At 56.9% G+C, this 26773-nt stretch overlaps 1 protein-coding gene across 4 annotated transcripts; it reads right to left on the bottom strand.

The window, feature by feature from the left end:
• Positions 1–13767: 13767 nt before the first annotated feature.
• Positions 13768–25483, bottom strand: TINAGL1 (tubulointerstitial nephritis antigen like 1). Of its 4 annotated transcripts, XR_006742225.1 has the most exons (13): positions 25331–25483; positions 24616–24932; positions 23599–23662; positions 19802–19894; positions 19493–19607; positions 18284–18407; positions 18019–18169; positions 17729–17918; positions 17588–17633; positions 17283–17406; positions 16487–16532; positions 16184–16377; positions 13768–13778 (listed from the first exon to the last, which is right to left on the bottom strand). XR_006742225.1 is itself a non-coding variant. In XM_036445243.2 (12 exons), exons 2-11 carry the CDS (start codon positions 24923–24925, stop codon positions 16101–16103), a joined length of 1494 nt encoding a protein of 497 aa, XP_036301136.1. In that variant the 5' UTR covers positions 24926–24932; positions 25331–25483; the 3' UTR covers positions 15841–16025; positions 16058–16100. The 4 variants fall into 4 exon arrangements, 3 of the variants coding, with proteins under 3 accessions (XP_036301136.1, XP_045440889.1, XP_036301138.1); XM_036445243.2 differs by lacking the exons at positions 13768–13778; positions 16487–16532 and adding an exon at positions 15841–16025 and having other exon boundaries at positions 16058–16377; XM_036445245.2 differs by lacking the exon at positions 13768–13778 and having other exon boundaries at positions 16154–16377.
• Between the last annotated feature and the right edge of the window lie 1290 nt (positions 25484–26773).

Below are 26773 nucleotides of genomic sequence, written 5' to 3' on the forward strand. Positions count from 1 at the left end.
TGTGTGTGTGTGTGTGTGTGTGTGTGTGTGTGTGTTTGTGTCTAGAGTGTTCATGTGGGTAGGGGACAGGCTCTGGGCTGATGACTGGGGTGTCTCCCTGGGTGGGATGTGTCTGTGTGTGTGTGTATTGGTGTTTGTGTGTGAGGGGTGTGTGTGTGGTGTGTGTGGTGTGGTGTGTGTGTGTGTGCGCGCGCGCAGGTGTGTGTGTGTGCGCAGGTGTGTGTCTGGATGTGCAGGGGTGGCTCTGACTCGCGCTGGCCTCCCCGTGTTCTCCCTGTGCGTGGGGTGTGAGTGTGGGCATGCTTTTGTGTCCACGGCTCTGTGAGCCTGCGTGCGTGGAGCTGAATGTGTCTGCCCCGCAGGGATGACTCATCTCCTCCCCCTCACTCCCGCCCCGTGCAGAGCTGGCCTGTTTAATGCAGGGGCTGGGGAGGGGCTGCCGTGCAGGGGGTGGAGGCAGAGCTGAGGGCACTCTGCAGGAAGCGGCCAGCTGCCACGGGAAGGTGCAGAGCAGAGTGTGCGGGGGCGGAGGGCGCCGCTGAGCCCAGCACAGCACAGCCCAGGCCTGGAGCCCAGTCCTCGTTCACAGCTCCACAGTCCAGGCTCCCTGGGCCAGAGTGAGCAAGGGGCTCCCCGAGTCTCCCCAAATCATTGTACATAGGGGTGCACTGTCTGCGCGGGGAAGGGGTCATGGCTGAGAATCCACCCCCTCGCCCGCAGAGTAGTCCCATCTTGCCTTCAGAGGGATCCCAGTTGCCAGCCCCCTTCTGCACCTGGTGCTGGAGGTGGCTGCTCCCCAAGACAAGGGACCCTGAGTGATCCTTCCTGTCCGGAGGCAGCCGATCTTTCCTCCTCCCTGTCAGACCCTGGCCAGGCAGGAGGCTCTGGGTCCCCAGGTCCCTCTGGTCCTGACTCTGGCTCCCTCAGCCTCGGCCTGAGGGTGGGATGGGCCAGATAGTCAGCCTTGATGGGCACGAGGGAGAGCCCCAGGCGTGTGCTCAGAGAAGACCCGGGGCCTGAGGGGGCCGTGGAAGGCCCACGAGGAGCTGGGTGATTGGTCCTTGGGCCCAACAGCACTGGCCTCTGGGAGCGCCTGGCCAAGTGTGGTGTCCGTGGGAGAGACCCAGGGACCGCACGCCCTCCACCTGCAGGCTGACACCTCCTCCACCCAGGGAGCGTGGCTGGAAGCCGCTGCTGTGCTGAGCTGTCACCCGGTGACCACATGACCTCTTGTTGATCTAATCCTGAGCGTCTGAGCCACAGAGCCCTGTCACATCCATCTCTGAGTGTCAGCCCCGGCCCTGGCCCCAGGTCTATCCCCTGTCCCTTCCAATCCCGGCGTGACTTACAGTAACCTCTGTCTGGCTGGAACTGGAGTAATCGGAATGTAATTGGGTTTTCCACTTGCCATGCTGCCACGGGCCGGGAGCTCTCCGGGCAGGGCAGAGGTGCTTTTCAGAAGAACAGAGATCAGAAAACAAGCAGACGTGAGGGGTGGGGTGGGGTGAGGGAAAGCCAGCAATAACCGGGCTGTGGGCCTGGAGAGGGGATTCTGAGGGCTGAGTCTAGGAGGTCACTGAGGCAGTGGGGGGACGGGGTTTGGTCCTTGGGCCTAAATGCACTGCCCCCCTGCCCCCCACAAGCTCCTGGCAAAGTGCTGTGTCCATGGGAGGGACCCAGGACCGCATGCCCTCCGCCTGCAGACCTGGTGCTCACCCTTTGTGCCTCTTCTCCTGGGCGAGGCTGGCCCTCTCTCAGGGTTTGGGTGGCTTGAAGGGGACCAGCATCTACTGAGAGGGCTGGGGGCTGGGGGCCCAGAGTCAGGCATCCCCGTGGCTTCACAAGCTCGACAGCCTCTGTAAGGCCCGGGCAGGAGCACGAGGGAAGGGGCTGAGACAGCGGTCTCCTATCTGTGCCCTCGCTCAGATAGTCATTCAACAAACACTGGCCGCTGGGCTGCAGAGGAGGGGCCTGCCTGTTGGGGGGTAGACCCTATGCATGCAAACGGCCGGGGTGACATGCGTTAGGATCAGAGCTTGTGCAGTCAGGGGAGGGGTGGGCAGGGGGCCGGTTGGGACTGGGGCCCACAATAATAGTGCATGTGAGCCCGAAGGGAAATCAAGCCAGCCTTCCTGCCTGTTAGATCGAGTGTGAAAAGCAGGCTGGGAGCTCAGGCTTTGGGGCCAAAAAGGCTGGGTTAGACTCCTGGCTCTGCCACTGCCTGCTGCGTGCTCTTACTCTGGTCCCTTCACCCTGTGACAGGCTGGGTCGTGGCCGCCAAAGAGAACCGCACCCTAAACCCCAGAACCTGTGGCTGTGATACAGGACCTTGCAGATGTGGCTGAGTTAAAAATCTTGAGCCAAAACCGGTTTGGCTCAGTGGATAGAGCTTCGGCCTGCGGACTGAAGGGTCCCGGGTTCAATTTCAGTCAAGGCCAGTAGGGGGCGTGCAAGAGGCAGCTGATCAAGGACCTCTCTCATCGATGTTTCTAACTCTCTATCCCTCTCCCTTCCTCTCTGTAAAAAAATCAATAAAATATATATTTAAAAAAAAGAGTTAAAAAATCTTGAGACGGGGAGATGGTCTTGTGTTATCCGGGCGGGTCCACCGTGTCACGAGGGTCCTCAGAGGAGGGAGGTGGGGAAGTCGGGAGGGAAGATGTGACGGAGGAGCGAAGGTTGGAGTGGTGCCAACGCTGGAGGGGACACGAGCCAAGGAACGAGGGAGCCTTTGCGAAGAGGAAAAGACACAGACCGGGTTCCGCCCTGCAGCCTCCAAAGGGGACGCAGGTAGCCCATTTCCCGCTTTCAGCCTCACAAGGCTCCCGTTGGACTTCGGGACCCCAGGCATGGAAGAGGAGAAAGCGTATGTTGTCGTGAGCCACTGGGTTTGTGACGATCTGTCACCGCAGCGTGGGACTCCTGTAGGGCTCTCGCCCGCCTCCCTGGGCCTCAGCCCAGCCATACCGAGCTGCTGAGGGTCTGTGCCAACAGCAGGTGCTGGGCCCCAGTGCCACGGAGCCTCACACCTCCGTGCATGTGCTGTTTTTTTGTGTTGTTTTTTTTAAATATATATTTTATTGATTTTTTTACAGAGAGGAAGGGAGAGGGATAGAGAGTTAGAAACATCCACGAGAGAGAAACATCCATCAGCTGCCTCCTGCACACTCCCCACTGGGGATGTGCCCGCAACCAAGGTACATGCCCTTGACCAGAATTGAACCTGAGACCCTTCAGTCCGCAGGCCGATGTTCTATCCACTGAGCCAAACCAGTTTGGGCATGTGCTATTTTTTTTAATCATTTAATATTTTTTTAAAAAATTAGAGCCGTCATCGTGGGAAGAATCAGGGCTGTGTCAGACACCCTTAGGCTTACCTTCTCCTTTGATATTGCCTTTCATTTGAGCCCATATTTGGTGTAAGGGGCTGCTAACGATCTAGGTCATAAAATAGTAAGCAATGTTATTAAAAAAAAATGATGTGGTGTGGTTATTTTGAAATAGGAACAACCAAGGGGAAGGGAAAGGAAGAGAGGCTTGATTTTCCTGGGAGGGATGATGTGTGTGTGTGCGCGTGTGCGTGTATGTGTGTATGTGTGTATGTGTGTGTATGTGTGTGTGGTAGACTGGTGGGTTTCTAACTATGACCTGGATCACCAGACGTGTGAGGAAAATCTTCAATAGGACAAAGATCTGACTTGGAGACATGAGACCCTTCAGGCCAGTCTGCTGCTCAGACCCTTTAAGACGCCAACCCAAGAACGAAGCGTGTGGCTTGTAGATGTGCAGCGTGACATCGTCACAGACAGAGCTAGCCGCAGAGTCCAGCCCAGGCGTGGAGCCTCGGAGAGCCGAACCTCGCCCTGGAGAGCCGAGCGTGGCCGGAGCCCTCACTCTTCTCAATCGTGAGCCCTCACTCGTTTCCTGTGCATTTTGTTCTAGATCCATAATTAAAATAGCCTGATTTTGTGTGTTGTCTATCTCTGAATTTCAAAACTTGAAAATCAATGAAGTGCTGTTTTTATTTTATTTTATTTTTATTATGATGCATATATGCATATCCCATGGGCACAGACAACAGTGTGGTGAAGGCCTGGGTGGGATGGGTGAAGGTGGTCAATGGGGCAAAAGGGGGGCATCTGTGATACTTTCAACAATAAAGATAAATGTTTTGGGAATAGTATGATTATGGCTCTGGCCCGTGTAGCTCAGTGGGTTGGGTGTCGTCCAGTCCCATGCTTAGGAAGGTTGCCAGTTTGATTTCCATTCAGGGCACATGCCTGGCTTGCAGGCTCCATCCCCAGTAGGGGGCGTGCAGGAGGCAGCCTCTTGATCTCTCCTCTGTCCCTCCCTCCTCTCTCTTTAAAAAAAAAAAGAAAGAAAAATCAATAAATTCAAAAAAAATGCTATGATTATGTAAACATTATTCTCTGCAGAGCTAACCAGCAGCCTGAGCCCCGCGGAGAAGAAACTGTATCTCGTGGTTGAAGTGCTGCTTAAAGGGAAATACTCCAGGCTTCATGTTCAAATGTGTTTTCCTACAGCCCCTCAGACGCTCGGAGCCATGTTAAATTTTAATTCGCTTCATATTTGGAGCATGACTATTTTATACAACTTTTTGTTCCCCCTGGAGTTTCTAACTGCTTTTCTCTTTTCTTCCTGAGAAAAGAAACATATGCCTTTTAAATCAGCTCATTAAAATCCTCCGGCTTCTTAATTACATTATCTGTTGAATGAAGCCCATTTTCTCCTCAAAGCGGTTCTTCCCCAAACCCTCTGACTTCCTGTTCTAATTTTGACTGACGGTTTTATGAACTGCTGGCATTTTTATTCATTGCACTGCCGGGTTCGTTCCAAATGTTTCGTGAATCTGTTCTCTCTCTCTTTCTCGGGTTTTGCCTCTGTTTTGCCGGAATTTATTTTCAAATAACATTTTAAAAGGGAGTGCCTGGAAGAAAAGCGTTCTGAATCTTTGCCTGTCTGATGGTGTCTTTAATATGTTGGTGGGCTTATCGAGTGGGGAGATCAACCAGCAGGCTTTGCTGTAGGGCAAGGGAAAGGGGTGCAGCCAGGCAAGCAGATGCCCGAGTCCCACCCTGGGCCAAGATAGGGAGGGATTTAACCCTGGACACCAGCACTCTGAATAGAACCCCGGTCCTTTTGAGAAAATCACTCAATTCCTTTAGGATGTATTCCTCTCTCATTTTTTAATCTCTCCACGTCCCTGTGTCTTCTCGGTCTGTGAGTTTGCAGGGGAGAGTTGGTGGCACACGCTGCTTTGTTATTCACTAAACTGGCCTTTGAATATTTTTCAGACTGTGGTTATTCTCATGCCTCTGTCTCATTTTTATTTTTTTTTTGTCTTATCTTCTTATGACCTGTGTTAATATTTACTTATCGTATTATTTTTTCTTTAATTTGATCATCCTAGCCTTACACTATACCTGTAAAGTTGCAACTTTGATGTTATATTTATATCTCTTGTTTGCAATTATATTGTTACTAGAGGCACGGTGCACAAATTTGTGCACCAGTGGGGTTCCTCAGCCTGGCTGGTGATTGGGGCCCGATCAGAGCTGGCTGGCCAGGAGGTGGAGGGGGAGGGGAGGGACTGCAGAAGGTTGATCATTGGCAAGAGGTTGGCTGTGGGAGTACACTGACCACCAGGGATTGAGCATCTGCCCCCTGGTGGTCAGTGCACATCATAGCAACTGGTCAGCCGGTCATACAATCAACTGGTCATAGCAGTCACTTAGGCTTTTATATATAGAGATATTTTCTAATCTATATTAAAATAAACACATAGCTCTTAAGGTAACAGGTTTTTGAGATATTTACCACTAAATATCATCCACTCCAGTGGTGCACGTACCCTGCTTTGTGGAATGTCTCTAATTAATTACTATGTTAATTTCCCTCTAGTCAGTTGCCTGAGCTTTCTCTGTGTACCTGCCAGGCTGGATCTCCAAGGAGGTCTCCTTTAAATAGTCCACCTCCTCCTCGGTCTGATTCTGACGTGCTCAGAAATAAAGTAAAAGAGTCATTATGGAAGACAAAGTACCACTTTCGTTGCTGATGATGTAAAATGGCGGCCTTAGCTGAGGGTAAGAGTTGAAGGACCAGTCACAGGATTTCCATGCCAGCGTCACCGACTGCTGAGGAGAGTTTGACCATTTCACATGCAGTGGGCTCACATGCTCCGTCATGCCTCTGCCATCCACTGGGGGTAGCATGTGGCTATGACAGGCAAGTATCTAGGGCTCAGGTACATAATCAGAGAGCAGACAGTGTATATCAAAAAAGAGGGGAAACTGTCCCTTGCTGGTAGGAACTTAACACTCAACCTAGACAAGGACAGATGAAGACAGAAAGCTCGTAGGGCCATTCTCAGTCACGGACATAGGTTTAAACACCACTATTTTCAAACTAAATTCAGCAATGTGTTTTAAAAGATACATCATGACCGAGTTGGATTTATTCCAGGAATGCCAGGGTATTTCCACATTAGGAAATAGTCCTGTTAAGTCTCAACATTAACAGACACACAAAAATGAAAAGCTTACAAAAATTCTGTAATCCTATAAGACAGATGGGAAAGAAACACTTGATAAAATTAAGCAGTTTTATAAAAATTCTAGACAAACTGGGGAGAGGAGGAAACTTCCTTAACGTGATGTATGACAAACGGTTTCTTTCTAAAACCTTCGGTAAACATCTCACTTAATGGTAAAAGCTAAAAGCATTCCTATTAAACTCAGAGACCTAAAAAGATGTTCATTATCTCTGATTCTGTTCAAAGATGTTCCGAATTTCCTAGCCTGTGCAAGAAGAAAAAGAAATAAATGGCACAAACCATTGAAAAGGAAGAAAAGCATGGTTGCCTATATTTGTAGACCATGCGATTATCTACCTAGAAAACAAGAGATTCTACAGAAGAACGAGTAAGACTATCGAGAGGATTCGTGTGAAGGGACCCATTTTCTCGGGTCTGCTGCGTTTCTGGGTGCCTTTTGAATTGGGCTTTTCCTTTTCCTTTTCCTTTTTTTTCTTCTTCTTTTTCTTTTGGACAATCCCTTCAAGGATATTTATTTGTCAGCTATCTTCAGAACATACTCTGAGTGGCCAGATTATTATGATCTCTGAACACATAACAATCTGGCCACTCATTATATATATTTTAGAGGCCCGGTGCATGAATTCGTGCATGAGTGGGGTCCATCCAGTTTGGCCAAGGCAGAGGAGACATGGGCAATTGGCCGGCAATTGCCTGCTGGTCGAACTCCTGGTTGAGGGGACAATTTGCATATTAGCCTTTTATTATATAGGATATACACTGAGTGGCAGATTATTATGCGTTCAGAGATCATCATAATCTGGCCACTCAGTGTATAGTGTCTCGTTCTGGAGCGGAAGGCAGTGTTGCTTACTGTCCAGTAAGTCCTGCCGCCTGGAGGTCCCTCGCTGGGTGGGATGGAGTCAGAATGGGAAGACTTTGGAGGTGAGCCCTGAGCTTCCAGACCACTCTTGCCCAGGGTCTCATAAACATTGGGAGCAGGCTGTGGGCAGGCTGTGGGCACTTCAGCCCATTTGTCCAGACTCTGCCTACTTACCCATCAGCCACAAACAGGCACCCTGTCCTCTCTTTGTTGGGGGAGATTCCATGAGCAGCTTTGACCACATCCTGAACCATCCTCTGGGGCTGGGGCTTTTATGTTACAAGAAATAAACTGGGGCTTGGGAAAGTTCACTCCTCCTGGGGCCAACAGATTTCTGCCTACTGCCTGGGGGAGGGGGGGGGATCAGGATTCTGTGGCAAAGGGCAAAAGGCTTGGGCATGCTGTCGGTCAGGCGATGAATGGTCAGCATCTGTTATACCTAGCGTATCTCTTCCTATCTTTGCTTTCAGGATTTCTATGTTTTTATTTTATGTGTCTCTCATGAGTAGCATCTAGCTGGATTGTGTGTTTTCATGCATGCTGATAACCTATCAACTGGTGAAAGCAGCCCATCTACTTCCTTTGTGATTACTAGCATTTAACATTTTATTCCTAAATCTTATTTTGTGTGTTTTTGTTTTGTCTTCTTTTAATTTTTAAAACCTAACCATGACCTCCTGGTTCATAGGTTGATGCTCAACTACTGAGCAACACTGGCTGAGTTGGTGATTTAAAAAAAAACAACACAAAACACCTTGGTTTGCATCTCTAGTCATATCTTCATTTTTTGTTTTCAATGTTGTATATGTATGCTAGTGATTTACTTATTTTATTAAGGCTTTTAAAATATTTCATTCACCTCTTTGTTGCTTTCTGTATCATTACTTGCTGCTTTGTCTTTATTATTTGCTTTCTTCTACTCTCTTTGAGTTTTCTGATGGTTTCTCCCTCAAGTCTTGAGTTGGAGGCTGGATTCATTTGTTGCCAATCCTTCCTGTTTCCAATAAATGCTTTAAAGGCTATAATTTTTCCTCTCAGTTCCACTTTAGCTTATTGTTATTCGGTTTTAAATATCTTATCATTTTCATGATAATGCTCTCCTCAGCCCATGTATTATTTACAAATGAGTTTTTTTAAGTTAACAAGCATATTGAATTTCCTTGGCCAACCTTTTATTGTTGGTTTCTAATTTTACTATATTGAGGTTAGAGAATGTGATGGAATGATATTGATTCTGTAAAAAATGTAGACTTCCTTGATGGCCACGTGTGGTAATTTTTGAAATGTTCTACTTTTCACATTGAACTTGAAAACAATGGGTAACCTGATTGATTGATTTGCTTTCTGGTCTTAAGGAAGTTTAATTAAAACTTCTCACTTTGTTTATAGATTTGTGACTTTCTCCTTACAGTTCTGCCAGTTTTGCTTTATACACTGAGTGGCCAGATTATTATGATCTCTGAACACATAATCATCTGACCTCTCAGTGTGTGTGTGTGTGTGTGTGTGTGTGTGTGTGAGTGTGTGTGTGTATACATACATACATGCATAGACACATATATTAGAGGCCTGGTACATGAATTTGTGCATGGGTGGGGTCTGGCCAGCCTGGCCAGGGGGAGGGGACATGGGCGGATGACCTGCCTGTCTGCTGGTTGAACTCCGGGTGGAGGGGACAATTTGCATATTAGCCTTTTATTATATTGAATATACACTGAGTGGCCAGATTATTATGTTTTCAAAGATCATAATAATCTGGCCACTCAGTGTATGTTTAATAAATATAAGTTCATAATTAACCTTTCTTCTTGGCTGATGTTTCCTTTCGAACGTATGGTAAGGGTTAGGCTGCTGTTTCATAAGACCCACAACAAACAGATTAAAAAGTCTACAGCCATAGTTCATGTGGGGTTTGGTGAATGGGGAGCCGGGCAGGAGATGAGAGTGAGGGAAGAGAGTGAGGTTGGAGTATTTGATCCCTGTTCCTTCACCGGAGGTCTCTGCTGCTCTCTGCGACTCCCCACCAGCTCAGTCCCCTCTCCCCCTCAGCTTGCAGCGAGGAGAGTAAAAGCCAGGCTGCTGCTGCCCCAGACACTGCCCTCTCTCCGGTGACTCCCTACACCGGCTTTGTCATTAATCCTTTGGAAAGTAAACTCTGCCCCACTTCTCACAGAGCGTGCCATCTGCTTCCTGTTGGGATCCTGCACACGATGCAGGCTGGCACCGTGTGTTTAAAAGCCATGGATTCTGAACGCCTTCAGGCCATGCATGCTGGGCACAGGCCCGCCACTTCCTGCTCACACTCTGCTGGCCCATCCTTTGTCTGCCTGACTCAGAGACAACGGAAGGAAGGAGCAGATAACAGAGACCTGTGCAATGGCCCGGGCCCAGGCAGCCAGTTCCTGGAGCACCAGCCAGCTGCGGGGCACCCCTTGGTCCCTCTCAACACAGGCTCAGTGTGGCCACCGGTCCGAGGGCCAGAGCTGACTCTCTCTGGACAGACTCAGCAGCTGGGGTCATGGGGACGCACCTTTGTCTGAGGATGCTTGCCACTTCAGATGGGTCAATACTTTCACCTTGCCCCTCGCCTTCTGCAGGCCCCAGAGTGAGCCTGGCCCTTTAAGGTGGCCTGCACATCTCTGCTCTGATCCATTAGGTTCTGATTCCTCTCGGTCTAATTTCCCTGAGCCTGGCTTGCTTCCCTTATTTCCTCATTCTCGGGGAATCCTCAGCCTGAGGCGTGCAAAGGTAACAGATCACTCCTCATTTTACAGACTGGGGCCCTGGGCTCCGAGCGGGAAGGGAGCTTCGGAGAGGCCAGTGGGGCTGGAATGTGAGCCAGGCTCTGTCCGGCTCTGGGATGGAGGCTTTCCAAGGGAGGGGTGTATAGGGGGCGGGGAAGGGGGCAGACGTGGAGCCTGAGCGGAGGCATGAGCCAAGGACAGGGCCACAGGTGCCGGGAAACCTTAATGTAGGGGTGTCGAACTCAATCAGAGAAGGGGCCAAAATCTAAAATCCAGCCTAAATCGCGGGCCGAATGGTTTACTGAACAGTCATAAACTCATTGTGATGGAAACGCAGCGGAGTGCAGTGATGACAGCGCGGTGTGGGCCACATTGCAAGGCCTGGCGGGACGGATTTGGCCAGCGGGCCTTGTGTTTGACACATGTGCCTTAATGCCAAAGGGGGCCCTCTCCTGGCCAGGCTGGGGCACAGCATTAGGTGGGGAGTGGGCGGTGGGGGCCATGGCCACGAGCTGGCCTCTAGATTCCACAGACTGAAATCTCCAACCAGCCCTACCCCTTCCTGCTTAGTCCCTCAGGCCGGTGGGCCTTGCGCAGCAGTTATGGGGACTCACCAGGACTGTGTGTACAGCACGCAGTCCGCAGGAGCTGCTGGCACCTGGGGCTGCGCAGGCCCCTACTCCCCACTGCTTCTCTGGGCTGTGGCAGGTGAGGAGTCAGCCACCAGGGGGCCCTGCGGCCGCCGTCCACAGCACCGCTAGCACCCATTCATTCACTCATTCCCCCCTTTTCCCAACAAACAGCTCCCGTGTCTCCTCCGGCTTTGCTTTGCTTTGCTTTGGGAAGACTGCCGTGGGCGTCAGTGTCAGAGCCACAGAATTCTGCTACGTGGATGGAATTCCAGAGAAGGTACCTCCTAGAGCTCAGAAGCGAATCATCAGGGAGACGCCGAGGAGGAAGCCCTCACTCTGGGGCCTGTAAAGGGTATCTCTCTGGCTTAACCCACAAATTCAGTGGAAGGCAATGTGGTCTGTGTTAACTCCCCCTCCTCCAGCGGCCCCCCTCCCCCGAGAGAGCCACAGCATTCCCGGGCCCTGGTCTCCTCACCTGCCCCATGGTGGTCACCCCTCTCTGAGGTGGGCCCATTTCTCTCATCTGTTCAACATTACATCTTCCCCCTGAATTGCCGCCCTCTCCTTCGGGGATCCCCCTGGCCCCAAACACCAATTCAGCAAGGGCTGTCATGACTTCCACGGCAGGTGCACACCCAGTGAGGGACAGGCCCGTCAGGAACCTCCGCTGTTCTGGTCAGTTTTGCTTTGGATCAGAACGGAGACGGTGGCTGTGAGCTGAGAAGCTCCGGAGGCCCCATGTCCTTGCTCACGGCAGGGTCAGTCTGCAGAGAGGAAGGCGGGAGGGAGAGTGGGCAGTCCGGGGATAATTTGTGTCTCTGGTCCCAGCTGTGTCTGGGTCCAGGCGCCCTGCTCACATCTGGATGCTGACAGCACCTCGCTGCTCGGCACCGGTGTCTGACGATAGGCTTTCTCACGGGGATGTGTGTAGCATCAAACGAGTGCCGGTGCACGAAGAGCCAGCCTGGGGCCTGGCCCACTGCAGGCTCAGTAGGCATGAATTCCTTTCCCTTAATGGGCACTGGGCACGGATGGGGGCTGGCAAGACACCAGGAAGATGTGAGGCATCCACACTCTGGATGTGATGGAACTTAGCAGCTCCTGGGAAACTCAAGTCAGGTGCCCTGGGACCCTGCAGAGCCCCACAGGAGAGGCCAGAAGGAATGCCCACGCAGAACATTTGGTGGGTAGAAAGAATGAGGCTAAGAAAAAAATTTCTGCCCCATTCCTTTGTCGGGGAAGGGGGTTGGGTGGGAGTTGTCAACAGATACTCCCTCTGGGCCAGGGATACACGCTGAAGTTTCTGGGGATCCAGAGGATTGTTGCCAGAAAAGGTGTTCCAGAAAAGGGACATTTGAGCTGGGTTTTGTAGGATAAATACGAGTTTTCCAAACATGGAGAGGACTTGGAAAAGACACTGAGCTATCACTGCCCATCAACCACTATTCGAACAGAGCTGATCTGTATGATTGAGATGGTCTGGGTTTGAGTGCCGCCTCACATAAGCTTTAGACTCGTCTCTGCTCCTGTTCCCTGTCTGCAAAATAAGGAAATAGGTTGCTTCTAGTGTTAAAGGAGATACTCCATGTGAAGCAGTCAGAGCAAGGTGGTGGCATTGTGGTTAAACACTCAATAAATGTTCAGCTTACTGGGAAAAGCCTTTATGTTATCAAATCAGTCCCATCCCCTTACAATGATTCAGGTTCCGAGCCCCTAGCAGTGCTACATGCTCAGGATGCTTTGTCTCATGCAGGCCATGCGCCACCTCACGATGTTCCAGTCCCCGATGGCCGCGTATCTGACCGTGGTCCCAGACATTACAGCGGAGCTGGAAAACTCCTTCCACCTAGGGACGTCCTAACTGTCCTAACGGCACAGCTGTCACAATGTGCTTGTGGTGATGATGCTGGTTTTTAAATAAGCCTGCTGTTCTGCTACGCCTGTGAGAGTATAACATAGAATCTCATGCAGGACCTCATACTTGAGGAGGATCATAACCGACTATGCTGCTGCTTCATGCATTCGCCACACTGTGCTTTTTGTTCTTAAAGTGCACTCTTCCTACTTACCAAAATGTTTGCTGTCCAACAGTAGCTGTGTTAAAGGAGCCCCGTCTCATTCACCGGGTCTCCCGATTGCACCATTTTCTTTTGTGTTTGATTTTACCTCGTGTTGTTTTGCACAGCAATACGCGGTACAGGTTTGCACCCTGGGAGCAACAGGCTTTGCCATATCGCCTGGGTGTGCATAGGGCTAGACCCCTGGTCGGCAAACTCATTAGTCAACAGAGACAAATCTCAACAGTACAGTGATCGAAACTTCTTGTGAGAGCCACATTTTTAAAACTTAAACTTCTAATGCCGCTTCTTCAAAATAGACTCGCCCAGGCCGTGGTGTTTTGTGGAAGAGCCACACTTAGGGGGCCAAAGAGCCAGTCGCATGTGGTTCATGAGCCGCCGTTTGCCGACCATGGGGCTAGACCATGTAGTCTTCTGTAAGTGCACGCTATGATCGCTATGATAATGAAATTATCTGGTGAGTTTCTTGGAATGTACCCCCTTCTTTTTTAAAATTTATTTTCTTATTGTTGTTAATCCTCACCTGAGGGTATTTTTCCCATTGATTTTTCTTTTCTTTTTAAGAGAAAGAGTGGAAGAGAGGAGGGAGAAAGCGGTGGTGGGGAGACATGAATGTGAGAGAGACACACTGATTGGCTGCCTTCCACACGGGCCAGCCCCTGACTGGGGCTTTGACTGGGAATCGAACCCTTGACTCTTCGGTGTATGGGCCTATGCTCTATTGCTGAGCCACACCAGTCGAGGGTAGCCCCTCCTTAAGTGTGCAGGACTGTGCGGTATCCCCACTAAGACAGGACCTCGGGCTCTGAGAGGCAGCACACCTGGCCGGTGTGCACTAGTAGAGCAGGGTCCAAACCCAGGCTCGTCCAGTGGCCCAGGCCCCAGGCCCTGAGCGGGAAGGACTCGCCTCAGGACACAGCCCGGCAGGGGCTGGGGCACTGGGGCTTCTTATGGGCCGACTCCAGGGCAGCAATTTGGCTGAGCTGCTGCGGCTTGGTGTTTGCCGGGTTCTTTCTAACAACACGTCCGTTATTAACACCAGAGAACCAGGAGTGGCAGACGGAGGTCACTTAGGCAGGCTTAGCCCTCCACAGTCCCACTGGAACCCTCTCCCGGTCCAGGGCTGGGCGGGCTGGGGCTCCCTGGAAAGGAGGACTAAGGAAAGGCTGGGCTGACACCCCCAGGGTCAGCAGAGCCCGGCCTCCCAGCCTCAGACCTGCCTGCACCCTTATTGCCGTCTCCTCCCCAACTCTCTGCAGCTTCCGCCAAGAAAATTCCTTGTAGTCCTCGTAGAAAATTCCAGCCCCGAGGTCCCCTGACGGACGGGGTTTTCCCAGCCGGTGGGGTGGGAGCAGCAGTGCGTGCGTCCCAGTGGCTGCAGCCCAAGGCGTTGGTGAGCGGCAGCCCCCGCATTCCCCGATGGGTGTTCCCGCCCCTCCCGGTCCCCAAGGGCCACGACTGGCCTTGACTCCTTGGGGATGGGCTGGCCGCCAGGGCCGCCGTGTTCGGGACGTCCTGGCAAACAGGAAATGAGACAAAGGCGGCCCCTTATCGGGCCACGCATTCCTTTCAGGTGATGCCCAAAAGGCCAGGGGACTCCGGCTGGTCCCGGTCCCGAGGGTCTGCCCACGGGGGAAGGACCTCCCCTCCCCTCAGGGACTGGCCTTGGGTGGGGGGGTGGGGGAAGGAAGATCCCTGCCGGGGGAGCCTCACCCAGGCACACCTCCCTGGGCTCCCCACGGACATCCACGCCGAGAGGGATGGGCTGGGGTCCAGGGCTCTGAGGCACGTGGATGAGAAAGAATGGGTCGTGTCCACCCCACCATTTCACTACGGAGAATGCCACTCGATCCGGGGTCTCCGTGGGGGTGCCAGGACCCCCTAATGACCCAGACCCGCTCCCCGCCCTCGGGGGACTAGCAGCCGAGGGAGGAGGGAGGAGACACCAGGTGCGTGAAATCCAGGTGGAAGGGCGGGTGCAGGTGAGTCAGGGAGAGGTGTCTAGCCACGCTAGGAGGCGGTGGGGTGATTTGGGGCCACATCTGATGTCCTCACAGGTATTGTCCTGAGGAAGGAAACCTGGAGCTGGCTGTGAAATGGGAGTGGGACGGGGACAAGGGGTGGGGAGAACGGGAGGTCTCTGGACCAATGGGGGGATGAGAAGGGGATAGCATGTGCGAATGCCCAGGGGCCTGCATTGCACTGGGCATCTGAGGGCGGTGAGGACTCTGGAGTGGTCTGGGCACAGGGTGAAGATGCTGGCCAGGCGGGTCCTTGTGGCCTTGAAAGCCAGGCTGAGCCCGGGAGCCTGGGAAGGTGGGCAGGGAGGGGGCATGGAGAGGCAGGCCCAGCTCGGCCCTGGGTGGCTTGCAGAGGCTGATCTGCGGAGACACGGGCTCAGCTGATGTGGGGCGGTGCCCCCCTTGCCTGCTGGGCACGGGCGCCAGTTCTGCTGATTGGTGGGTTGTCCGCCCCGCTCGGGCAGTGCCGAGTCAGCGTCTGAACGGCGGTTCCCACGAGCTCATGTCTCTCCGAGGGTCAAAGGTCATGCCGCCCCACGGTCTACCTCCAAGAGGTTCAGTGCCCAGGGCCGCTGTGTGGAGACTAAGATGTCTAGTCCACACACCACTGCCAACCAGCGAGAGACCTCAGGCGGTCAGTCCTCTCTGCTTTCCAACCCTATGCCACCCAGCTCTGGCCTGAAGACCCACGTTATTTTTATTTGTTTGTTTGTTTGTTTATTTTTTACAGAGAGGAAGAGAGAGGGATAGAGAGTTGGAAACATTGATGAGAGAGAATCATCGATCAGCTGCCTCTTGCACACCCCCTACTGGGGATGTGCCCGTAACCAAGGTACATGCCCTTGACCAGAATCGAACCTGGGACCTTTCAGTCCGCAGGGCGACGCTCTATCCACTGAGCCAAACCGGTTTCGGCGCACGTCATTAAGTTATCAATATGTTGTCTTTATTTTAAAACAGTGAAAAAAATAAATATCTTTGGAGAATAAGAGTACAGGGGTGGGATGGGGTGGTGGGGCTGGAGACTGGGGAGTGTCCTGGCTTCCGTGGTCTTGTGTGGGGGTGCAGGGCCTGGGGGTGCAGGCTGGTTCTCCCGGCCAAGCCCTGTACCATATCCATTGGGCATGGGCCAGGCCCCGTCCTGTACCCGCTGGGCAGTTTGGAGGCTCCACACCAGCTTCGCCTGCCCTCAGCTCTCGGGCGGGCGCTGTGTCAGCAGAACCCTCCAGGATGAGGGCTCTGGTGCCTGCCTGTGTCCGGAGCACGACCTACAGGCAGGCGGCTGGGGGCTCTTCTGCCGCCGGCCTGGCTCGGTGGCCACGGCCTCAGTGGTGAGCCATGTCCTCCATGCCCACACGGCCCCACACGCCCAGCACGAAGCTCTCGATGTCACACTCGTTGTCTCCGCGCACGATGCGGAAGTGGCCCCTCTCTCCCCAGGCGGGGCCCCACGAGTTGGCCGCGGTCTGGGAATGAGGAGGCGCATGAGCAGGGCACGGAGAGGTGGAGGCGGGGGGAGGGGTAGAGGCGGGGGGAGGGGACAGCGGCTGCAGCGCCCACAGCGCAGGGACTCACCCAGTATTTGAGCGTCCTTCCATCAGGGAGTGACTCCTCTCCCCACCTGCGGGCCAGACCGGGCAGGAGAGGGCGCTGATTCCACCTGCTTTCAGGGCTGCACCCCCCTCTCCCCCCAGACACTCCCATCCCGGCCCCTGCTGCCTTGGGTCACTGGGGTACGCCCTTAGGACGTGGGCAGGTCTCTGTCCTGTCTGCACCTCCCTCGGTCTCCACATCTAAGTCTGTGTGCCTGCACCCCACGGGGGGGAAGGCACTAGAAGGGTAACGGAGGAGCGTGCAGAAAAGGGGGCGTGTGGGCCCCCGTACCTGTGGACCATTTCTCCGGAACCTCACACTTCCGCCCGCCCTCCCTCCTCACTTGGGGAGCCAAGGAGGAGTGGTGCCAGGGGCCAGAAGGAAGAGACTCGGGGAAGGTGGGTGCCCTGGAGGCCCGATCTCCACTGCAGAGAACTGTCTTTGGCTGGACACGTGACCTCAGTCACTCTGACGCCTCCTGTTGCTCAGATGGAGGCACTGAGGGCTGGGGAGTGAGTCGCTGCGGGACAGAGCGGAGCAGTGCTGAGCTGGGGAGAGCTAGCCACTCCTGAGTCCTTGTCTGCTGCACTGGACTTAGGCTCTCCTTAAGGCACCACCTCTTGGTGTGGCTAGGCTAAAGTCCCTCCTCTTCTGGAGTCTCCGTTTCCTCCTCTTTGAAACGGGGCTTTGCAGAGAGATGGCCTGGATCCTGGACAGGCTCAGAGCCCCCAGTGTAAGCTCAGCTGCGCCCACCCCTCCATCCCCCGTAGCCCCTCACCCTGTGATCTTGACCGAATGGGTTCCGTGCCGGCGGTATGGCTCGGGCCTCCGGAGGCTCACGGGCGTGTGGCGGTAGACGCCGCCCTGGTACAGGAAGAAGTCCTCGTGCACCTCCATGAGGGCTGTGGGCGGGGGGCGAGGTGGGGCCAGCTCAGCGGGCGGCACGTCCGGCCCTGCAGCCTCTCCTACCCGGTGCTGCCCACGGGGCGGGGACAGGGTCCCCCCACTTCCGGCCCCAGCGGGCCTGCTGCTCAGCGCTGCACAGCACACGTGGAATCGGGGGGCAGGATGAGGGGGGCTCACCTTGGACAGGGCCGTTCTCCATCAGCTCCTTCATGATCTCCGTCTCCTGCAGGTGGGAGGCGGGGCGGGGGGTATCCATCAGGGGTGAGGCTCCAGCCTTCCCGCTCTCTCCCCCAGCCCCCCGCCCACGTGCAGACTTACACTGGAGCCCAGGCGGTAGGCGGGCGTGACCTGGTAGATGTCGTTGGCGTGGACGTGGTGGTTGGGGCAGCGGGCGGTGGCCTGGCGCTTGCCCCGCCCAGTGGCCCGGCTGTGCATCATGCAGGGGGGCGCGGGGCCCGCCTCCGTCATCTCCCGGCCCGAGAACGGGTAGCAGAGGTCCGACACCACCCTGGAGGGGCAGCCGGAGGGAGCGGGGGCAGAGGGAGCCGGCCTTCCCCGAGGCCGCCCGCCACGTGCCCTCTTCCCTGCCCACACGCCCCGCGGCTCACCCCCGTCGCCGCAGGAACCACCAGGCGCCGTCCAGGTGCCCGCCACGGCAGCCCCCCTGGTGGTGCTTGTCGCAGGACAGCAGGTTCTGGGGCGACAGGACCGGGGCCATGTGCCCCAGAGAGTGGATTGAGACGCGATCGGAGGCCACGGCTGGGGGAGGAGCAGAAGGGCCGTGGTCAGAGGGCTCAGGCCCCCGCCCCCCGCCCTCCCCCCCCCACCCCCCCCCCCCCCCCCGCCTTCCCCCTGAGCCAGCCCCCGGCGCACCTGCCGTGGAGAAGGCCCAGGAGCCTGCACAGTTGCCCTGGTCAAGGGGCTCGTGGATCAGGTTGGGCCACTTCTCAGAGGCCTCAAAGGCTCTGGGCAGGACCTCCCCCGGGACCAGCACCGTCTGCAAGACAAAGCCGCTCGGCCTGCCTCCGGCTCCCGCCCGCCTGCCCCTCCGCGGCCTGCTGGCCTTGGGGGCCACCAGGAGCCCGGGGCCTTCCTGCAGTTTGACCTTGAGCCTCTTGCTGAGGAAGGATTCCCGCGGCCTCTGCACTGAATCTGTGTGACCCGAGCACCACGGAGGGCCGGCCTGGCGTCAGGTGGAGGCCGCCAGTCCCGAGGCCAGGCCGGGGCCATCCCGTTTCTCTCCTCGGCCCCTGCCTCGCTCCTCCCCTGCACCTTTCAGTCTGTCACATCCTCCTTCCCCCCAGGACCTTGGGCTCTGGGCCACTCAGGGCAGGGGCGGGAAGGAGCAGTCGGTCCCGGTCCCGTGACCAAGCAGGCTGCCAAGGCAAACAGCAGGAGGCACATAGCAGAGGCCCGGGGCGGGGCAGGGTCTGCTCACCCCAGCCTTGAGCTGAAGTCCCTCTTCAGACAGGGCCGCTCAGGCCAGCCCCTGCCCCCCCCCCCCCCCCGCCTCCTCCCTGCTTCCCCCTGCCTCCCCCCTGCCGCCACCTCGAGGTGGAGCCTCCAGCCCGGGCCCAGCCTGTCCCGCCGAACTGCCCCTCCCTCATGCTGACTGTCCTGCTCTGGTTCCCATTTCTGCCCCGAGAGGGTCCCACTAGTGGGAAGGGAGAAGCCCCCTCCTCCCTTGGGGTTCCTCTGAATTGTTTCCGAGAATTGCTGCTCTCCGGCCAGAGCTGGAGGAGTGGCTGTTTTCCCTTCCCAAAATACCAAGGTGACCTCCTGGCCCCCTGGGCCCTGACCCCGCCGTGCTGGGACCAGCAGCATTTTTCCCAGGCTGGGGAGCCACGAAGGGGCTCAGGCTGGAGGCACCACACCCGGACTCCGCACACCAGTTCTTCTGGGGCAGCCCATCTCGCTATAGGCCAGCACCGAAGGCCCAGAGAAGGAGAGTGACTTGTTCGGCGTCACACAGCCTGTTGGAGAGGGCTAGGCCCAGGCCTAGGACCAACAGGACACAGGGTGCCAGGGTCCCTGGCATCGTAGGCCATGAGGCGGCAGGATGGTGGGTGAGGACGGACTTACGTGAATCTCATTCATGCTGGTGACAGAGGGGGATGGGCGGATGGTGCCCAGGCGATAGCGGATGCCCTCGTCCAGGGTCATGCCCCAGAAGGCACTGTGGTTCCCCGCCCGCCATCTGAGAGAGAAAGGACGGGAGGGACAGACTAAGGCTGGGGGTCCTGGAGGTACACACGTGTTCGTGGGAGAGACACACGCCGGCGAACAAACATATTCTGCCACATACATGAGATCTGAGCGAGGGTGTGCCCGGCGGGAGACGCACCTCGGGCAGAATGTGCGTGTGCACCGGGGCACGGCGGGGCCTCTTACCCGTAGTTGCCCTGGTTGATGGCGTTGATCATGTCTTGGTCCACCAGGCACGGCTCCTGGTCACACTCCCACTGCCCGTTCTGCTGGCAGGTGCTGGGAGAACAGGGGAGAGGGAAGAAGTGAGGGGTGCTGGGCAGCCTCTGGCGGGAAGAGGCCTCGGAGGTTGACATGGGCCTGAGATTCTGAACCAGCATCTACGACAAGACCCTTAGAGGATCCCATCCAGCATGGTGGCTTAAAATGTCAGCTTCGCCCACCGGTCTGGCTCAGTGGATAGAGCGTCGGCCTGCGGACTGAAAGGTCCCAGGTTCGATTCCAGACAAGGGCATGTACCTTGGTTGCAGGCACATCCCCAGTAGGTGGTGTACAAGAGGCAGCTGAAAGATGTTTCTTTCATGCTTCTAACTCTCTATCCCTCTCCCTTTCTCTCTGTAAAAAATCAATAAAACATATTTTAAAAAATAAAATAAAGTGTCAGCTTCAAGTTCACGATTCTCAAGTTTATACCCCCTCTCTCCCGGTCTCTCCCTAAACTCCCTCAGCCCAGTGTCTACCCCCAGGTCAAACGTAAAACATCCCAAATTGATCCCCTGGTCTCCCCTTCTCCCATGCCGGTCCCCAAAGCGGCCACTCCATCCTTCCCAGAGCTCAGGCCCAAAGCCCGGCTTTCTCTTATTTCCTGATCTAATTCACTGGCCAATCCTGTGGGCTCTACCTAAAAAACACATCCGGAATCCAAACCACGTCTCACTCTTTCCCGTGGTTCAATCACCTTTCACCTGGATTACGCTGCAGTCTCCTCGCTCTTCTCCCCACCTCTGCCCTGCACCCCACTTCAGTGTATTTTTAACACAGCTGCCAGTGAACCCAAGTCAGATAGTGCCCCAAATCCTCTACTGGCGTCACAGCATAGAATAAGAGCCACAGTCCTTACGGTGCCAGCAGTCCCAGCGTGATCTGTCTTTCTGTCCGCTCTCCGGCCCCTTCTCCTGCCAGCCTGGCCCTCTGACTCTGCACCCGCCGTGCTCCTGCCCCAGGGCCTTTGAACTGTTGTTCTCCCTCCAACATCCATGGCTCCCTCAGTTCTTCCAAGTTTTCATTCGTGTGTCACCTGCTCCGGGACGCCTGCCCTGGCCTCCCTCGCTCACAATCCCTGTCCTCCGCTCCTCCTATCGCTCTTCCCTGTTTTATTTTTACCCTTCACATGCCACCGCTATCTGGCGTACTACCCAGTTAGTTATTTATGTTGCTTCTACCTGCTTCCTCACACACTCTAAGTGCAGGTCTGACTTGGTACTGAGGAGTGCCCCACAAAACAACACCTAGCACATAGCAGGCCTGTAAATATTTACTGAATGAATGAATGAATGAATGAGGCGGTAGAGCGAAGTGACCTAGATTAGATTCTGAAATTCAAACCCCGGGTTCCAGTCCTCGCTGAAGAGGCACATGACCTCACGCAACTGAAACTGTTGTCTGTACGTTGAGGATGACGACAGCACCACCTCTCGGGATGCAATGGCAGCGCGCAGAGCGTGCAGCGCTAGGCTGGGCCCGTCTCAGGTCCTCCAGGGTCGTCATCAACATTCCTGTTCTCATTACAGGGACCCACCCTGCCCCTCTAGACTTCCCGATCAGATCCAACTGGCCCCTCTGGGTGCGTAAAAGTCATCTCCTGCTTCAAATGGCCAAGCTGCCTTCCCCCACCCGCTCCGGCCCGAACATTCTCAACTCCCATCACGCGCCTTATCCACAGGTGTTTAAGCCAGAACTCGGGCCCACCCCCGGCCTCCTCAGGTCCGGAAGTCACATCACAAAGGCTCTGAGTCCGCCTGCCTGTCCCCCCTCCTCCGCCGCCTCTTACCTAACCAGGCTTCCTGCCTTTTCATGATCCCTGCACACACCCCTTTCTGAAGCCAGAGAGATCTTTGAAGAAGATCAGCTGGCCAGCAAATCAGGGGATGTGCTCTCTACGTGGCTTCCACAACACACAGAACAAAATACGAAACCCTCGCCACAGCTATGAGACGCGCAGGAAGTGGCCTGCACCTCCCGGGGCCTCTCTCCCCGTTCCACCGCTCGGGCTGCAGGGCGCTGGGCCCACCCCGGCCTTCCCACACGCTGTGCCTCCCAAATTCCCTCCTGGGCCTCTCATCTCCCCGACATGAGCACCAATGTCCTTTCCTGGGCAGCCCTCCCTCAACAACACCACACACTCTAAACCGGGGTCCCCCTTGTTCTCTCCTTTCCCCTCACGCCTCGGCGAGGTTGCAATGATGCGTGTGTTTGTGGCTCTTCACCACCAGCCTGGGAGCTCCAAGGACAGGACCTGTGGTGCATTCTGGCTGCACTTAGTAGGTCTTTAAAAAATAGGCGTCCACCGACTAGTTGAATTCTATGAATTCTTCGGCACTTTTACGAGCTCTTAGCTCTGATAAAGTGCCTCCTTCCACGCCCGCCCCTCCCCGCCTCCAATGTTGCCTTTTAAGGAGCCTCAAGGGAACCAAGAAAGACCCAGTATGGCTGGCTCTCCCATCCCTGAGGGGCGGGCACTTTCCAGGAGGCCAGAGGGGACTGCAAGAACTAGAGGCTCCCCTCCTCCTTCTCCCCTCTCCCCTGGGACTCTCTCTCAGCATCCCTCATCCCTTGAGGGCTCACACAGCCTGGAAGGCCCACGGCCCTGCCCCACACCCTCCCTCAGGTGCCCCAAGCACAGGGAGCACAGCTGTTCAGAGCCGGCCTGGGTGGGCAGCGGGCTGGTCAGTCCTTGCTCGCACCTCCCCTTTGCCCCTAGGGCTGCCCAAGCAGGTCTAGACTGGACCGGTGACAACAGATCCCAGCATTCCAGAGAGGATCTGGGGCGGCCAGGCCGAGGGACAGGCTTGGAGAAAGCGTTTACCCCTCAGTGTCCAGAGGTAACCTGTCAGGACTGGCAGGACCATGCAGGTGCACTCCATCTTTCTGAGCACATACAAGCAGCTCACACACACACACACACACACACACACACACACACATACACACGCACACACACGCACACTCTCACCCAGACACACTCTCACCCCGCAGCCCTCACACCAGTGAGGCAATGGAAACAGCTTGTGCGTAATGCATTCCAAAAAGTTTCCTTCTCTCTGGGGCCTCCCGGGCAGAGGGCAGGGGGTGGAGAGGGTGCAGGGCCTCTTCCTTTTGAGTCACAGGGTCCCCACTATCTCCATGAAGGCTTTCTCCCCACCCATCTCCACTTTTCATCTTGGGCTTCTGATCAGACCCAGGAGCAGCCTGACTCCTCCGTCCTCCTGCCCGAACGGAGTGGCCGAGGTGAAGGAGGGAGAGGGGCCCCATTCCAGGGAAGGCCCGCTCCAGGCTGGCTGACCTCCACCGCAGCCTCCCCTGACCCTCATCCGGTCCAGGGCAGCGGATGCTGCAGTCAGAGGTTTCCTTCCTGGCGCCCCCTTCTCGCACTCTCCCGTGACATGGAGAAAGGCTGGGGGGGGGGGGGGGGGGGGGGTGGCAATAGCTCAGCCCAAGTCAGGAGGGGCCAGGAATGACTCCCAGCTCAGGGTCCCGCCGGGAGCCAGGTACCCATGGCTGACCACCCCTGGGGAATGTTGTCAGAAGGTTGTTTGTAGATGCTGACGCGGTCAGTGTGAAACCCCCACGTTTCAGATGAGGAAACCGAAGCTCAGAAAAGGGGAAAGGCTTGGCCCCAGCAAGTGAGTGACAGGGATGGGGGTTGGACCAAGTCTGTCAGCCACAAAGCCCACAGGGGGCCTCTGCAAGCCCCGAGCACTCACCAGCGGTTACAGTTGTCCCAGTGGGTTCCTGAGATCGGATAGACGCGACCCTCATGCATGCATCCTGGTGGAGGGAAGAGAACACAGCGGAGCTGAGACCAGAGAGGATGGGCTGCGATGGCCAACTTCTTAAAGGTCAGATGTCCAGACACATGGACACACACACCCCCCCCAGCACACACTCCCAACACACACACACACACACACACACACACACACACACACCAGCCCTCACCGAAACTAAAGTCAAACTATAACTGAAGACCTTCCTGCAGGGTCACCCAGCAACTGCCCTTAGTAAGTGCTTAGGTCCTTCTTGTCCGTCCACTCTCTGCCAGCCACAGCCATCCGTCCACTCTCTGCCAACCGCAGCATTCCAGGGATGCTTTGAAAGCAAGTGAATTGGAACGTGGGCACCCGGAATCGGGGTTCGGGGGAGCAATCCTTGGGGAATCTGAGGCCCAGAGAAGGCAAGGGACTCCACCAAAATAATACAGCATTCGAGGTGACAACCCCCACGTGCAGCCTCCCATCCACAGTCCCACGGAGCTGTGGGGAGGAATTCAAGGGTTCCATTGGAGCCGGGCAAGTGCATGGGCAAGGACGGTGGCGAGGGCTGAGGCAGGTGCAGGTGCCACCCTGCTCCCGGGCGGGCGTGGCCAGCCCCCTGGGGTCAGAGAATCCTGGGGAAAGGCAGAGGAATGGCAACCTGAGCGTGAGTCAGCGGGCGGGGCGGCACCTTCCGTGTCCGGAATATGGAAGCGGGACTGGGAGAAAGGACAGGAAGCTCCCTTCTCCGGGCCAACAACCGAGAGTCCCACTGGCCAAGGAGCCTCTCTGGCGCTGGAGAGACTCAGGCTAGACCAGAGGGGGGACTTCCCAGAGGCCCCGAGCGTGAGGCGGGTCTCTTTCCCAGGCGCCCAAAAGCCTCCCCTGGAAATGTCAGCGCATCAGCCTTGCCCCTGAGCCTGGCGGAGGCTGAGGCTGCCGAGCCGCCCGCCCCGGCTGGGCGCCCACCTTGGCTGGGCGGGAACGGGGGCGGCACGCCCAGGCAGAAGTCCCAGAAGTCAGGGCAGCAGTCGGAGACCGTGCGGTTGCAGAAGAGGTCGCAGTAGCAGGTGGCGCCCAGGTAGGGCAGCGCGCACTGGTCGTCGCGGCCGCGGCAGCACAGGTCCCGCTCCTGGCAGTACCGGCCGCCCGCGTCCCGGATGCCCCGCAGGTGCAGCGCGGGGGCCAGCTCCCGGCGCCCGCGGCCCCGCCGGGCACCCAGGGCCCCCTCGGCGGCCAGCAGCAGCAGCAGCAGCAGCCGCGGTGGGCACCTCCACATGGTGCTCCTGGTCCCGGGGAGGGCACAGGTCAGGGGCCGGGAGGGGGGCAGCAGAGACGCCCTGGACCCGGGGGTGAGCCCCAACGCCTGGGACTGACCCCGAGGGAGGGCGGCGGGCAGGGTCAGAGCCGCCCATTCCTGGGTCCCCCTCGGCTCCCAGGGAGAAGGGGCCGGGCAGAAAGGGCGGCCTGGGGCGTCGGGGGACAGGAGGTGGGGTGGGCATTCCTGGTCTCCCTGTCCTGGGTCCCTCTACCTCCGCCCCCCTCCCCGCTGTGGGTCCGACTGTCTGTTCTCGGTGTCCCTCTGGCACTCCACGCTCCCTCCCGGCATCTGTCATGTCCCTCCGCCTGCTCCCTCCTCCTCTCCTCCTACACCCTCTCCCTTCCCAGCGGGGAGCGTCCCTACCTGATGGGGTGTGGGCTGGCCCGGGCTGCCCCACGCACCGCCTCCGGACTCGGTGACCCGACTCCTGTGACCGCTGGACACTCAAAGTCAAGTGAGGAGTGCGGGGCGGGATCGCTTTTTGTACCGCCCCGCCCGCCGCCCCCCCCCCCCCCGCCCCATCCCTCCACCCCGCGCCCCGCCGGCCGACAGGGGAGGGGCCGGGGCCACTGCACCTGGGGCGGCCCCACAGCTCAGCGGGGCTGGGGAGGGCCGGAGGGAGGGGGCCTGGGCCGTGCCGCCCCGTCTCCTCCTCGGGGGAAGCCGTTCCCTGGGGGCGGAACTCCATCCGAAAGGGAAAGGGAAAGGACTGCGGTCTGACACCCGCCAGGACCTCCCAGCGGGTCAGCGCGGCTCAGGCTCCGGCGGAGAAGGGGACATGGGGGCGCGGAGCTCGGGTTTGGGACCTCAGTTTGGGAACTAACGGGGAGAGCGCCTGCGGCAAACCAATCTCAGGTCCCCTCCCGGAGCCTCAGCCATAGAAGCCGCCACGCACCCCCCTGTGCAGTGCCCCCCGGGCCTGGGACCGCTCCACGCCATCTCCCTCCTCGGAATGATCGGAATCCGGACAAGGACGGCTGCAGATTCCTGAGGGGTGAGGCCGGTGTGCCGAAGGGGCTGCCTCCCTGCCCTGCAACCCCTCCTGGGGTCTGCGGGGCACTGCCCCCTCTACCAACCGGAGGGCATCCTGCTTGGCATCTGTGCTCCTCTGGGGCCCAATGGCAAGAGTCCTGACAGCTGGCATATCCCTCACCCCCCCACCCAGCACCCTCCTTCCTGCCCCGGGGCATAAACCCTTCCTTTGCCCGGGCTGGCCTGGGCCCCAAACAATGGGGCTTCTGTCCCGCCAGGCCCGCTGTCACCTTTTACCTCCCATTGCACAACCCTGTCTTCCAGGCGGCTGGGTTCGGGCCAGAGGCCTCTCACTGCGGGGAGGAGGGCAGAGACTACACCTGGGCAGGCCCCCTCCCCAGGCCCGGCCTCAAAGCTGCCCCTGGAGATGGGGGGGCGGGGAACTGAGCAACACGCTTGGGGATTCCCTTTGCCCTCTCGCTGACCTGCCTACATCCCTCCCCCAGCCCAGGGCATCCTCAGCTGGCGGGGGGGGGGGGGGGGGGGGGGCAGGACAAACAGGCGTCTGTGACTGGGTTACCCCCTGCCAGGGACCCGGCAGTGAGTCACCGAGGGGATCCTGCCCTAGTGGGCCGGGGTGGGGGGAGCGAAGGGGTGGAAATGGGGGAATAATGTCCTGCGGCCCCAGCGTTGGCACTGACACACCCAGGAGCTGGCCCATCCACTCCCTGCGGGGACCTGGGACTAAGGCTCAGTGGGAAACTGAGGCCCAGAGGTCAACTGTATCTGAGGTCACAGAGCCAGATTGCAGGCTCCCTGCCTGCCGCCTCTGGG

This window comes from Pipistrellus kuhlii, unplaced genomic scaffold (genome assembly GCF_014108245.1).
Source record: "Pipistrellus kuhlii isolate mPipKuh1 unplaced genomic scaffold, mPipKuh1.p scaffold_m20_p_2, whole genome shotgun sequence".
Classification (NCBI taxonomy): domain Eukaryota; kingdom Metazoa; phylum Chordata; class Mammalia; order Chiroptera; family Vespertilionidae; genus Pipistrellus; species Pipistrellus kuhlii.